At 44.7% G+C, this 14963-nt stretch overlaps 1 protein-coding gene across 6 annotated transcripts in view; it reads left to right on the top strand.

The window, feature by feature from the left end:
• CHD6 (chromodomain helicase DNA binding protein 6) overlaps positions 1-14963 on the top strand; it is a 204771-nt gene that overhangs the window by 170367 nt on the left and 19441 nt on the right. For 4 of the 6 annotated variants that reach the window (XM_069548576.1, XM_069548575.1, XM_069548578.1 and 1 more), the window contains 4 exons: positions 675-735; positions 11904-11964; positions 12676-12892; positions 14584-14834. In XM_069548576.1, coding sequence (XP_069404677.1) covers positions 675-735; positions 11904-11964; positions 12676-12892; positions 14584-14834 — 590 coding nt within the window. The remainder of the gene's footprint in view (positions 1-674; positions 736-11903; positions 11965-12675; positions 12893-14583; positions 14835-14963) is intronic. The other 2 variants (XM_069548579.1, XM_069548581.1) reach the window with 1 other exon arrangement.

The raw sequence follows: 14963 nt of genomic DNA, 5'->3' as shown, positions 1-14963 counted from the left end.
TTGCCCTACCACAGGAGCTAAGGTGGGCCCGAGAGGACTCTTGGTTTGTACAGCTGTCAGTGTCTAGACTCTGTTCTTTTATCAAAGCCACGTATTCAGCTAATTCTTGATGGGCAGTAATTACCTTTTCAAAGATAGCATCATTGTTGAAAAGCAGGCCTCTGAACTGTCCTGAGTAGATCCTGAGGCTCCTGCTGAAGTCTCACTTGAGTGGAGGTCATTGCTTGTAGAAGTTATGACACTGGAAAAATCAAGATTCTGAGACCTGTGGAGAAAGGTGTCTGCTGCTGCTGCTAAGTCGCTTCAGTCGTGTCCGACTCTGTGCGACTCCATAGACGGCACCCCACTAGGCTCCTCTGTCCCTGGGATTCTCCAGGCAAGAATACTGGAGTGGGTTGCCATTTCCTTCTCCAGTGCATGAGAGTGAAGTCACTCAGTCATGCCCGACTCTTAGCGACCCCATGGACTGCAGCCTATGAGACTCCTCCGTCCATGGGATTTTCCAGGCAAGAGTACTGGAGTGGGTTGCCATTGCCTTCTCCCAAGGTGTCTACTAGTACTCTCTTTGGTCAATGATTTAGGGGGGGGTTGTGCCAGCATCCTATTGCAGAATAGCTTTTAGATAGTGTGTGATGCTTTTTACTCTTTTTATTTAATCTTTTATTTTTTTTTAGAGGCAACGCGGATAAAGAAGACAATACAGAAGACAAAGCAGTCGGCCTCCAGAAACAAATGGTGAGTCAAATGTGAGAAATCCCTATCGAGGTGTATCGGTCTTTGATTGCATTGCTGCAGTTGCATTGCATTTTCCCCAACATTTTATTGTAAAAATTGTCAACTCACAAACTGCTCTGCAGTCTTACTTTAATGAAACTTTTGCTTTTGAGATAACTGTAGATTTTAGATGGAATCAGAAGAAACAGTGCAGGGTGATCCCATGTACCTTCTATCCAGTTTCCCACTACGGGGATGATCTTTTCCAGCATCAGGGTCTTTTACATCAGGGTCTTTGCATTATAAGGTAGCCAGAGTACTGGAGCTTCAGCTTCATTGTCAGTCCTTCCAGTGAATTTCCCTCTCAGGGTTACTTTAGCTATGCTCCATAATTTTTACCATTTACTGTAAGTGGTGAAATGTGTTATACTGTGTTTTCATTTTCATTCATTACAACGTATTTAAAAAATTTTTCCCTTGAGACTTTTCCTTGGGCCCATAGATGATCAGATGTGTGTTATTTAATTTCTAAGCATTTGGAGATTTTCCTGTAATCTTTCTGTTGTTTGTTTTTAGTTTAGCTCCAGCTGTACTTACGGATTTATGTGTTTCTCCTTTCAGTCTTCTGTCGGTTTCTGTCTCACGTGTTTTGCAGCTCTGTTGTCTGGTGCAAGCACAGTTAGGATATGTCTTCTTGGTGGGTTGACTCTGCTGTCAGTATAGAATGCCCCTCCTTGTCTGATAGGCTCTGAAGTATACTTTAATATCAAGATAGCTACTGCTGGTTTCCTTTGACAAATGTTTGCATGATAGTCAGTTTTTCCATCCTTTAACTTTTAACCTGCCTATTTGAAATGAGTTTTCTGTAGACAGTATTTAGTCAGGTTATATATTTTAAGGCACTCTGTTTTATAGTTGATATATAGTCAGCCGTTTACATGTAATGTTATTATTGATGCATTAAGGATTGCTAAGTCACTTCAGTCATATCCGACTCTGTGCAACCCCATAGACGGCAGCGCATCAGGCTCTGCCGTCCCTGGGATTCTCCAGGCAAGAACACTGGAGTGGGTCGCCATTTCCTTCTCCAGTGCATTAAAGTCAAGAGTGAAAGTGAAGTCACTCAGTCGTGTCCGACTCTTAGCGACTCCATAGACCGCAGCCTACCGCATTAAGGATTAAGTCTGACCTTTTATTGTTTTCTCTGTATTTGGATTCTCTAGTTTCTTTCTCCTGCTTTCCTCTGGTTTATGGGAAAATTTTTTCTGATCCTTTTTTGACTTATCTGTATTAGGTTTTTAAGCTTCTTAGTGGTTATTTTAGGTATTTTATTGCATATACATACTATATCACAGTCCACTGGTATCATTTTACCGGTTCAGGTGAAGTATGGAATCCTTACTGGAATTTATCCCTACTTCTAGTTTTTTCTCTTTATAATGGTCTTAAATATTTCTCCTACATACACTGACAATAATGATAATGTAATTTTTGCTGCAACTATGAAATATAATTGATAAAATTCAAAAGGATAAGAAATGTCTACTGTTTTCACCCATAAATCTACTTACTGTGTTCTTTCTTCTTCCAGATGTTCCAAGATTTCTTCTTTCTATTGGGAGAAATTCCGTGAGCCATTCTTTTTAGGATAGGTCTGCTGGTGATGGTTCTCTTAGTTTTCCTTCGTCTGGGGATACCTTGATATCCTCCTCACTCCTGAAGGACATTTTCACTGGACATAGGATTCTGGGTGGACAGCTTTCCTTCCGCTCTTGAAAATGCTGTGCCACCTCCTTCTGGCTTCCGTGGTTTCTGAGGAGAAATTTTCTGTCACTTGAGTTGTTTTTCAGTTAGGTCTCCCTTCTCTTTTGCTGGTTTCGAGGCTCTTCTCCTCATCTTCAGTTCTCAGAAGTTTAACTCTGGATTTTGTATACGTGGATTCTTTGAGTTTATCCTGTTTGGTGCTTTTCCAGCTTCTCAGATGTGTAGATTTGCCAGATCCGTGTCCTTTGCCAAATTTGGGAAGTTTCCGGTCGTTGTTTCTTGGAACCCTTTCTCCATCCTTCCATAGCTCTGATGACATGCACGTCAAGTCTTTCGCTACAGTTCCACTGGTCCCTGAGGCCCTGTTTTGATTGTTTTTAATCTGTTCCTCTCTTGGGCACACTGGGTACTTTATATTTTTCCCTCTTTGAGCTTGCTGATTCTTACCTCTTTCTCCTCCCTCTGAGGTTGAGCCTATCCGTTGTGTTTTTGTTGGGCTTGGTTACATCATTGTATTTTTCAAATCAAAAATTTCCCTTTAGTTCTTCTTTAAAGCTTTGTTTCTTTGCTGAGATCTTCTGGAGTGTGTTCAGAATTCCTCAGTGATGACTGCTTTAAATTCTTATGTCAGGTAATTCTTAAGATCTCTGTCATTTCAGCATTAGCATCTGTTGGCTATCTTTCTTCAGTTTAAGATCTTCCTGGTTCTTGGAATGATAAGTGATTTTTGACTGAAACCTGGACATTTGGGGTATTATATTATGAGACTTGGGATCTTATTTAAAACTTCTGTTGTGACTGACTGCCTCTGACACCTCTATCGCAGAGGAAGGGGGCAGGGGGAGCAGGGGCCTAGTGCACAGCATGCCTTTTGACTGCCTGGCTGTAGTAGAGGTTAACGTTCCTAGTCAGCCCCCAAAGAGACCTGAGGGCAGAATGGAAGTTCAGCTCTCCGTGTGGTCTTTGCTGATACCATGGGTGGTTGAGGACCTCATTGCCAGCTGTCAGGGATGAAAATCCAAGCTCCCTACTTGACTTTTTGACACCACCCAGCAGGGGAACCGGGTGCCCTGGTACAGCATGGCGAAGGCAAACGCCTAGAGCCCCCACCAGCCTCTGCTGGTGTGGGTGTGGCAAGCCACTGTCTGCTCTTGTGTTGCTGGGCTGGAGTGTAGCACATCTCATCTCAACACTGTGTCCATTCCTAGCCTGCCCTTTTCCTTGTCCTGGGCTAGAGAAAGCAGGCTTTTTTTGTCTGCACCCTTTTGTCATTTCCAGGTAGCCAGCTTCTTTACCGCCAAATCTAAGGCATATAAGGCAAAAAAGAAAACCTAAGGAACTCACTACTGTGTCATTCCATGGGTCCCAAAGTCCCTAGTTGGTCTACCTTCTCTTCACCTGTCAGCATTTTCTTAGGTGTGTTTTATATATAGTGTCCAGGGGCTTTAGTTGTAATTATAGTGAGCAATAGGGAAATAATGCATCTTCCCAGAAGCAGAAATCTGTATCGCATGTTACAAATGAGCTTCTAGGACTTTGCATAAGCAGACCGAAGCTTTATTAGAGCCCTAGCACTATTTGACCACGTTTTCTCTGGCTTTGAGTGGAGAAACTAAATCTGTTAGGATTTTGTGGATTCTGGATACCAGAGGTTACTATAGCATTGTCCTCAACTGACTCTCTTATCCACATAATCTTTCTTCTTCTGATGACCAACCCAAAATTTTAGGTTCTCTTCTTTTAGTTCTAGCTGGAAGAATGGTATCTACTTTGGTTTCCATCAGTTCTGATTCCTATAACAGTAACAAAGACATCACTTTCCCAAAGTAAAAAAAAAAAAAAAAATTTTTTTTAATATATATTTCCGTATCTCCTCAAGATTTAAGAAGCAGGGGATTGAAGCATATCACTCTCAAGCTTCAGACTGTGGACCAGAAGGAAGCTGGCTGTGATCTTGACGATTAAAATCCGAGCTCTGCCATTCAGTTCCCTAGCTTATACTGTGACTTCCTTTTGCCTAGAACATGGGATGTGTTTTCCCACGGTGGTGTTAGGTCACTGCGTCACGTCCGCCTCTCCTGAGACCCCACCAGTCTTCTCTGTCCATGGGATTGTTGAGGCAAGAGTAGCGAGTGGGTTGCCATTTTCTCCTCCAGGAGATTTTCCTGACCCAGGGATGGAACTCATGTCTCCCGAAAGTCTCCTGCATTTTAGGCGGCAACTCAAGTATCAAAGAGATGAAAATAGTACCTTAAATTCTTCTGAATAGTACTCTCTCCAAAGTACTATTCCCCCTTGTATCAGTTGATCCTCACCTCAGCTGTGTAACGTAAGAGCTTCAGGTGTTAACTGCCCTCATTTGAAAGCTGAGGAGATTCACGGCTCCGCTCCCCCTGCCGCCAGGAACGTAAAGGACTTTGCCAGAGTCTCACAGATAGAAGAGGTCAGGCTAGATAACTACATTAGACAGACTAGACAGGAGAATTCAGACTAGATGTTATGGCTTTTTTTTTTCCTGATCAAGTATTATTTTCATATTCAAAAGAGTTGTTGTTGTTGCTCGGTCATGTCCGACTCTCTGTGACCCCATGGACTGCAGCAACTCCAGGTTTCCCTGTTTTTCACTGTCTCCCCAAGTTTACTCAAACTCATGTCCATTGAGTCGGTGATACCATCCAACCATCTCATCCCCTGTCATCCCCTTCTCCTCCTGCCCTCAGTCTTTCCCAGCATCAGGGTCTTTTCCAGTGAGTCAGCCCTTTGCATCAGGTGGCCAAAGTATTGGAGCATCAGCTTCAGCAACAGTTCTTCCAGTTGATTCAGGGTTGATTTTTATTCTAGCTGCAGGTACGCACCTCTTCTAGCAACAGCCAGTGTGAAGAGGCAGACCAGCTGCCAGGCCCAGCTCTGAAGGCCACTCACAGTAAAGTTCATGTGTCTGACTCCTGGGCCTTGTCCTCAGTCTGCAGTGCTCCCTACAGCAGGTGCTCTTTGTAAAAGGAGGGTGATGTTATGTGCCAAGTGACCTAGAAAAAAACTTCTGCAGGGAAACTTACTGCCTAACATGGTCAGATCCTACTGTAAGAAAAGTTCAGTGAGGATCTGAACAATGACTCTATTCTTAGGAGTTGAGAGTTTGAGGAGGTCTCTGAACTCAAATAGTGATGTTTGACTGTAGCTGGAGTACTTCCAGGCTTACCAAGCACGTTTCCCTTTCAGTTGGGTGTTACTCTTATCCCCATTCTAGACTGGGGGAAGATCAAATAGTTTTAATGAGCTGCAAGAAAAGTCAGGCTAGCCAAGAGCAATGTCTCTCTGCTCACGTCTTTTTCTAAATCCTGCAGTCTTTCCGTTGTAAAACCCTTGAATTTTCTGTTAATGACATTTGATGTGTATCTACTTTGTACATGAAATTTATGAAGGTCATAGGATGCTTGATTTTTCCACAGATGAAAACTGCTGTGGGATCTTTTAAACTCCTTTTCTGCATCATGTTACCTCTACAAAGAGAGCTCCTGTGTTCTCTTCCTTGTAAACTCTTGTGTCCTTCGATCTGAAGCTCAAAAGTTACCTCTTAGATGTCTTCCTCCTGCCTGATTTGGGTCTGGCAGAGTTGATGACTCTCTCTGATTTTCCCACTGTGTTTAAGAGCACTTTCACACTGCATGTTGTTTTTGCTTAGTCGCTAAGTCGTGTCCAACTCTGTGATCCTGTGGACCATAGCCCACCAGGCTCCTCTGTCCATAGGATTTCCCAGGCAGGAATCAAGATTGCCGGGAGAAATATCAATAACCTCAGATATGCAGATGACACCACCCTTATGGCAGAAAGAGAAGAGGAACTTTTAAGCCTCTTGATGAAAGTGAAAGAGGAGAGTGAAAAAGTTGGCTTAAAGTTCAACATTCAGAAAATGAAGATCATGGCATCCGGTCCCATCACTTCATGGCACATAGATGGGGAAACAGTGGAAACAGTGTCAGACTTTATTTTGGGGGGCTCCAAAATCACTGCAGATGGTGACTGTAGCCATGAAATTAAAAGACGCTTACTCCTTGGAAGAAAAGTTATGACCAACCTAGATACCATATTCAAAAGCAGAGACGTTACTTTGCTGACTAAGGACCGTCTAGTCAAGGCTATGGTTTTTCCAGTGGTCATGTGTGGATGTGAGAGTTGGACTGTGAAGAAAGCTGAGCGCCAAAGAATTGATGCTTTTGAACTGTGGTGTTGGAGAACTCTTGAGAGTCCCTTGGACTGCAAGGAGATCCAACCAGTCCATTCTGAAGGAGATCAGCCCTGGGATTTCTTTGGAAGGAATGATGCTAAAGCTGAAACTCCAGTACTTTGGCCACGTCATGCGAAGAGTTGACTCATTGGAAAAGACTCTGATGCTGGGAGGGATTGGGGGCAGGAGGAGAAGGGGACGACAGAGGATGGGATGGCTGGATGGCATCACTGACTCCATGGACGTGGAGTCTGAGTGAACTCCAGGAATTGGAGATGGACAGGGAGGCCTGGCGTGCTGCGATTCATGGGGTCGCAAAGAGTCAGACACGACTGAGCGACTGAACTGAACTGATTCTGCAATTTCTGTCTAAAAAGGGTCATTTAAGTCATTTTGAATGAATGAAAAACACATGAAGTACTCAGTATGATATCCTACCCACTTATTTACCTGGGTCTCCATAGACTTTAGTTGTTATTACTATTATTTTCCACTGTGTCATGAAGCTGTCCTTAGAGGACACATTTTAGTTGAATGAAAGACATACTGGATGGTTCCCCAGCAGTTGGGTCCATGTGTGGGTTGCTCCTCAGTCCCAGCTGCCATGTGTCAGGCATTTGCCTTGTGCCAGCATTTAGTTAAACAGTTCACATCATCAACTTACCTGTGTCCCACAATCTCCCTATAAAGTGCTATCATCTCTGTTTTTCAAATGAAGAAATGAGCTTGACCACAATCAGCCCATAAAGTACTATCGCCTCCATTTTGCAAACAACGAAATAAGCTTGAGCGAGCTCGAAACAGCTTGCCAAAGGTCAGAGAGCGGTAGACAATCAGACTCCAAACACAGGCAGGCTCAGGATGGAGAAACTGCAGGTTGGCACCAATCCATTGCCTGCCCTTTGACGGTCTTATGGTGACCCTGTACTCTGAAATAATGGATTCACACTTCTTCCGAGATGAATATTTCTTTCAGGTTGATTCACAGAGGCAGAAACCAGGAAATGTTTAGCCTCAGACTTCGGAAGCAGGACTTCCCGTGTGCTTCCCGCAATCCTGGTAAACTGATGATGTTGAATGTTATGGCGTCTTTTTCACTTTGGCTGCTGCTCATCCAAATCTCCTTTCTGTCATTGCTAGAAAGGGGACCTACCATCAGGAGAGGGCAGGAGACAGAGAGGCACTTACCAATCCCAGAAGCTTTCCTGACTTGAGAGGGTTTGCCTGAGGCCAAGAAAGCATTAGGGAGACTGGAAAGGAAGCCTGCGTGTCATGTGTCTTCCACCTGCCACCTGGGGCTACCTGTGTGGATTCGGGGTGTCGTGGGGCTCACACCAGCCACCTGTGTGGCATAAGGAACACCCACTAGAACCCGGCCAGAACATTTCTCAGTCTAGAAGTGTCTATAACTACAGCTTTCAGGATTCAAAGGGTCTTCATAGATACTGTCAGTTCAGTTCAGTTCAGTCAGTCATGTCCGACTCTCTGCGACCCCATGAACCACAGCACACCAGGCCTCCCTGTCCATTACCAACTCCCAGAGTCCACCCAAACCCATATCCATTGAGCCGGTGATGCCATCCAACCACCTCATCCTCTGTCATCCCCTTCTCCTCCTGCCCTCAATCTTTGCCAGCATCAGGGTCTTTTCAAATGAGTCAGCTCTTCACATTAGGTGCCCAAAGTATTGGCATTTCAGCTTCAACATCAGTCCCTCCAGTGAACACTCAGGACTGATCTCCTTTAGGATGGACTGGTTGGATCTCCTTGCAGTCCAAGGGACCCACAAGAGTCTTCTCCAACACCACAGTTCAAAAGCATCAATTCTTCAGTGCTCAGCCTTCTTTATAGTCCAACTCTCACATCCATACATGACCACTGGAAAAACCATAGCCTTGACTAGACGGACCTTTGTTGGCAAAGTAATGTCTCTGCTTTTTAATATGCTGTCTAGGTTGGTCATAACTTTCCTTCCAAGGAGTAAGCGTCTTTTAATTTCATGGCTGCAGTCACCATCTGCAGTGATTTTGGAACCCAGAAAAATAAAGTCAGCCCCTGTGTCCACTGTTTCCCCATCTATTTGCCATGAAGTGATGGGACTGGATGCCATGATCTTAGTTTTCTGAATGTTGAGCTTTAAGCCAACTTTTTCACTCTTCTCTTTCACTTTTATCAAGAGGCTTTTTAGTTCTTCTTCACTTTCTGCCATAAGGGTGGTGTCATCTGCATATCTGAGGTTATTGATATTTCTCCCAGCAATCTTGATTCCAGCTTGTGCTTCCTCCAGCCCAGCGTTTCTCATGATGTACTCTGCATATAAGTTAAATAAGCAGGGTGACAATATACAGCCTTGACGTACTCCTTTTCCTATTTGGAACTAGTCTGTTGTTCCATGTCCAGTTCTAACTGTTGCTTCCTGACCTGCATACAGGTTTCTCAGGAGGCAGGTCAGGTGGTCTGGTATTCTCATCTCTTCCAGAATTTTCCACAGTTTATTGTGATCCACACAGTCAAAGGCTTTGGCATAGTCAATAAAGCAGAAATAGATGTCTTTCTGGAACTCTCTTGCTTTTTCAATGACCCAGTGGATGCTGGCAATTTGATCTCTGGTTCCTCTGCCTTTTCTAAAACCAGCTAGAACATCAGGAAGTTCACAGTTCACATATTGCTGAAGCCTGGCTTGGAGAATTTGAGCATAGCATTACTAGCGTGTGAGATGACTACAGTTGTGCGGTAGTTTGAGCATTCTTTGGCATTGCCTTTCTTTGGGATTGGAATGAAAACTGACCTTTTCCAGTCCTGTGGCCACTGCTGAGTTTTCGAAATTGGCTGGCATATTGAGTGCAGCACTTTCACAACGTCATCTTTCAGGATTTGGAATAGCTCAACTGGAATTCCATCTCCTCTAGCTTTCGAAGTAATGCTTCCTAAGGCCCACTTGACTTCACATTCCAGGATGTCTGGCTCTAGGTGAGTGATCACACCATCATGATTATCTGGGTCGTGAAGATCTTTTTTGTACAGTTCTGTGTATTCTTGCCACCTCTTCTTAGTATCTTCTGCTTCTGTTAGGTCCCTACTATTTCTGTCCTTTATTGAGCCCATCTTTGCATGAAATGTTCCCTTGGTATCTCTAATCATCTTGAAGAGATCTCTAGTCTTTCCCATTTTGTTTTCCTCTATTTTTTTGCATTGATCACTAAGGAAGGCTTTCTTATCTCTCCTTGCATAGATACTGTGAGGATACTCAAAAATGTTCTCAGTGGCAGCAAAGGATGTAAGGCATGGCTGATTGGGTTTTGCTTATAACTACCTAAACATGGGAGAGGCTGTGATGGTGCATTTAAGTGACACTTCAGAATGGTGCAGTCAATCAGTGTGAGGCTTCCTCCCTTCACTGATGTCATATGGCCAAAGGAGAGCGATTAAACTAGTGTTTTTCAGCCCTAAATATGTTTCACTCTCTGAGTCACATTTTCAGATGGGACTCTTTTTTGGACAGCTCAGTGGTTGCAGTGTAGGCCCCTCGCAGACTCCTGTGCTCAAAATCCATCTCTGCCCTTTGGTATCTGTGTGGCCTTGGCAACTTACAGAACTTCCTGGAACTTGTTTTCTGCATCTGTAAAATGAGGATACTAATACTTTCTACCTGGGGAAGCAGTTCTGATGACTAAAGGAGAGAAGCCACGTAAAGGGTTGTGCCCAGTGACATGTGGTTCTCGTTACGTCAGCAGTTACCACTGTGCCTGCTCCTCTGCTTCTCAAGGTTTTCTCTGTCAGGTCCTTCCACGGTATTAAGGGCCCAGGAGAGAGGTTTGGCTTTTAAGTATCACCAGTTGTCGGTATCTGTCCATCCCTCCTGACACGAGATTACGGCTCTCCTGGGCTGTGGGTCCCAGTTTTCTGTAAAGGACCAGACAGTAAATATCTTAGGCCTGGGGCCCAGACGAGTCTTCGTCACATCTTCTCCTTTGCCTCTTTCTTCTCCTTTTCCTCCTTCCCCCTCCCTTCCTCCTCCTCCAATGTAAACCCCGTTCTTAGCTCAAGGGCCACACAAAAACCATCAACAGGCTGTGGATTACTAAACCTTCTTCTGATCTGGCCCTGTGCTCCCTCATGGCCGCAGTCATGAATCTTGGGGTGGTTCTCACCTATCAGTCAGGTCTTAAGATGCTCGTCAGAAGCACAGTACGTTAGGTGGGAAAAAATGGGTGAACTACGTAAAGGAGATTAAGAGGCGCAAACTTGCATTTATAAAATTATAAGTCACAGGGGTGTGACTAGGAGGAACCTACCGCATGGGGATCGTGGTCAGGAATATTGGGATAACTGTGTGGTGACAGATACACCCACGGTCGGGATCATTTCGTAACATACGAAGATATCAAATCACTGTGTCGTACACCTGAGTAATACTGTTAAGTCCACTTTACTTCGGTAAAAAAAAATAAATTTTCATGTTAAAAACTGAGGCTAGTTGAAGACTAGTGCTATCTCTTTGCCCTTCCCCAAACTCCCACGTGCCTTGTGTATGAGGAGCCTTTGAAGTTCATTTCCTGAGACCAAGCACGCCTTTGGAGAGGAATCCATTAGAGCCAGCTTGACATGTACTCTGACTTGGATAAGCTCCGCGCCTGTGATATCACTTGAGCTTCTGAGCCTCAGCTCGTGATTTTAATTTTAAATTGCTGGAGTTGTGTGCCATCAGGTCTCCCGTCTGGAGCAGTCTTGTTTTATGAAAATAGTGTCACTTGCTGTGAAGTGCATGCAGCATAATGAACGCGAGTGTGACACTTTCCCGCAGCAAAAATCCAACGACACAGGCACACGCTTCACGAAGTGACAGTCTTAGGCTGCAGGCGACGACGGTAAAGCAGATATTTACGCTCACAATTGACGTAGTGCGTGTAAAATGTACTTGCCAGGGGGAGCATGCCAGTTCGTCATTCTTCAAGCTCATTCTCTCTACAGGCAGAATCATTCCACACAGTTCCGGGGGGAAACAATGCTTATTTTAAATAAACTGCTTTCTGGCTCTTTGAAGACTGTGCAGATCTTAAGCTTTATTCATCAGGGACCATCGTGATCTTTGAGATGTTCCTGGGCAGGAGATGTTGCCTGTACATCTTTACTCCTTCTATACAGGGACTGGGTGTCTGAGCCGCAGTTTTTCTGATGACTCGACTTCATTTATCCCTAGGAGAGTTCCAGTGATGGAGGTGATGGCCTTTTTGCTGAAAAGAAGGATGATACCCGGGCAGGTGAGACTGTGTCCTTCTGAAGGCAAAGAGAAATAAGATCTCCATTTGCAGTTATCCTGGAGTTCATGCGTAATTTTTTTTTAATGCTGTTTTTTTAAGGAGGCTGTTTTTAAAAGCCAATAAAGTTGACCTTCACCAAACTCTGCTGGAGTCACACATGGAGCTTTAATGTGACTCTGGCCAGCTTCCTCTGCCTGGCAGTGAAATGAACGTCAGGATGGATTCTGAGGATGAAAATGAATCGTGGTTTCATTGATTTTTCTTTTTTTTTTTTTTTTCCTCTTTTGAGAAAAGTTAGAAGTATTTGGTTTGTCCTTTTGATTATTTTTCTGAATCCAGACTTAATTGGAGGCTTTGGTGCTTAGAAAGCCCAGCCACACAGAAACCCGTAGTTCTAGAGACGGCCTCAGTGGGTCCACCTACTCCAATACCTTAGAGCAAGGCCCTCGAGTCCATTCTGCCCCTACAGACAGGCACACTTGTATCTGAGAGAGAACAGAGCCCACCATACCCAAAGCTGTTTCTGAAGCACTATTGCAGCCCTTCCAGCTGTGCCTGGCTCCCAAGCTGTTAGATATCAGCTACTTCTATTAAGTTACAAAGTCTGCTTTAGTTTTCTCTAAACAAAGGGGAAGAGCCACCACCAAAAACCCCAGTCACCATAGTCTTAGTTCTGTCTGTAAATACTAATATCCTTACTGATGTTTGAAGCCCAGGATGGCTCCGACCCAGACAAATCACCCTGGCCGGTTTCGTCCGCACTCACTGCTCGTCTCCGACGCCTGGTCACCGTTTACCAGCGCTGTAACCGCAAGGAGCTCTGCCGGCCTGAGGTCCTGGGACTAGGAAACCAGGGCTACTGGGTCCAGGAAGAGATGTTCCGGAGGTCCTCAGAGATGGAGCTCATCAACAAAGAATCCCAAAAGAGGTAAAAGCCAGCAGTCAAGAGGGCATGCTGAGCTGCCCACTGGGTAAAGGTGACCAGGGAAACACTGACGGCTGGAGGGCAAGTGTGTCTGATGTTCTCGTGTGGAGTTAAGCTAACTCTAGAGTCTGTTAAATCCAGCCTCAGTGGTGGTGTCATGCTGGCCCAGGAGTCCAGTGAGATCTAGGACAGCCTCTCTTCACAATTCCCAGACTTACGTGAATAGGACCCCAGTCTCTGGGGATGTGATTTAAACATATCCATCAGGTCATATTCTCTTATCAGAAAAATGAATAGCGTGCACTGAAGTGGTCTTATTGTAGCCAGCAGTCCTTATCAAGCCTATGAAAGCAATGACTACCATAAAATGCCAGCCCAGAAGGAAGGAAGGAAGGAGGTACTTGCCCATCTGAGAATTAAGCTAAAAACGGCAGCCGGAGGTCAGCACAGACTGGGGATGAGGCCACGAGAATGGATGAGTGAAGCTCACATTCTTTGAGTCAGTTCAGTCCAGTCACTCAGTTGTGTCTGACTCTTTGAGACTCCATGGACTGCAGCATGCCAGGCTTCCCTGTCCATCTCCCCCTCCTGGAGCTTGCTCAAACTCTTGTCCATTGAGTCGGTGATGCCATCCAACCACCTCATCCTCTGTTGTCTGTCTCTTCCCCTGCCTTCCATCTTTCCCAGCATCAGTCTTTCCTAACGAGTTGGCTCTTCGCATCACGTGGACAACGTATTAGAGTTTCAGCTTCAGCATAAGTCCTTCCAATGAATATTCAGGACTGATTTCCTTTAGGATGGGGTCTTTGTATCTCCATCCTTTTACTGTAACGTCCAGTGAATCGAAATACCACATAGTGAGTTCAATTACTTCTCTATACTCCTGGCTTTACGAAATTTTGTAATTCAGGGAGAAGAGGTCTCTCATCTGGCCCCAAAGAGAGAACCAGAGCTGCCGCCTCCCTTATTCTCACTCCTCTACTGACCCCTCACCCCACTCCTAGCTTGAGTCCCTCTGGGGGCAGCAAGTACCATGCCCAAGAGCTCCTGGTAAAGACTGGTGGGAAATAATCCATTTCCCTTAAGTCATTATTTTAGTCCTGCAGGGTATAAAATCTAGAGAGCCTTTGTGTCCTAGAAAAGATCACCCATCTACTTACATTAAGACCAGGAAGAAAGCCCGTGTGAGATGAAAGTCAGGGAGGTGTGTGACCAAGGGAGACCCTGCCTCACTCCAGACCAGCTTATCCATCTGTAAAATGAAGGAAGTGAATTTAATGGCCCAAAAGATCCCTCCAGGATTCTATGATTATAATAGAATCCTCATATAATCCTCCAGGATTCTATGATTCTCTGTTGTCATGGGCAGAATATTTAAGCCTACAGAGTATTTTTATATTAAAAATCTTTATCTCCCACAAGAGGAAATGAACTGGGTAATTTCCGAAACTGGTAAGTCAAGAGATATCAAGCATGCACACATGATTTGCAGGCAGTGGAGGGCTGATGGGCTGTTTTTGTTATAAGTGACTCCTCCCAATTTAAACAATAAAATAGACACGCTCTGCCTGCTCTGTGAACCTTGCAGACTCTCCAACTAGGCACTCAGTAAGTAATTGTTTTAAGCTCTTTTCAACAACGAAGAAAAGCAAAAAGGGAAAACTGCTCCCTCTCCTTTCTGATTCTGTCTCTAGGTGGACCAGGAGGGAGCAAGCCGACTTCTACAGAACAGTGTCTTCCTTTGGTGTCGTTTACGATCAAGAGAAGAAAACCTTTGACTGGACACAGTTTCGCGTCATTTCCCGTCTGGACAAGAAGTCGGATGAGAGCCTGGAGCACTATTTCTATAGCTTCATGTCCATGTGCCGCAGTGTCTGTCGTCTGCCAGCCTGGAAGGACGGTGGTGAGGATGCTCTGTCACTCTGTTCCCAGGGGGACAAAGAGGGTAAAAGCCTATTTTCAGGGTAGAGAATTGCTTTAGTCATAGCTATAGACATGGAGACTATGTGGAGAATTCAGATAAAGTGGGTTTTCCCAAACCCACAAACTTCTAATTGAGCCCACCCTCATAAAA

Source organism: Ovis canadensis, chromosome 13 (genome assembly GCF_042477335.2).
Source record: "Ovis canadensis isolate MfBH-ARS-UI-01 breed Bighorn chromosome 13, ARS-UI_OviCan_v2, whole genome shotgun sequence".
In the NCBI taxonomy this organism is placed as follows: Eukaryota; Metazoa; Chordata; class Mammalia; order Artiodactyla; family Bovidae; genus Ovis; species Ovis canadensis.
The sequence above is the reverse complement of the archived record's forward strand: the minus strand, read 5'-3'. Positions and strand labels throughout refer to the sequence as shown.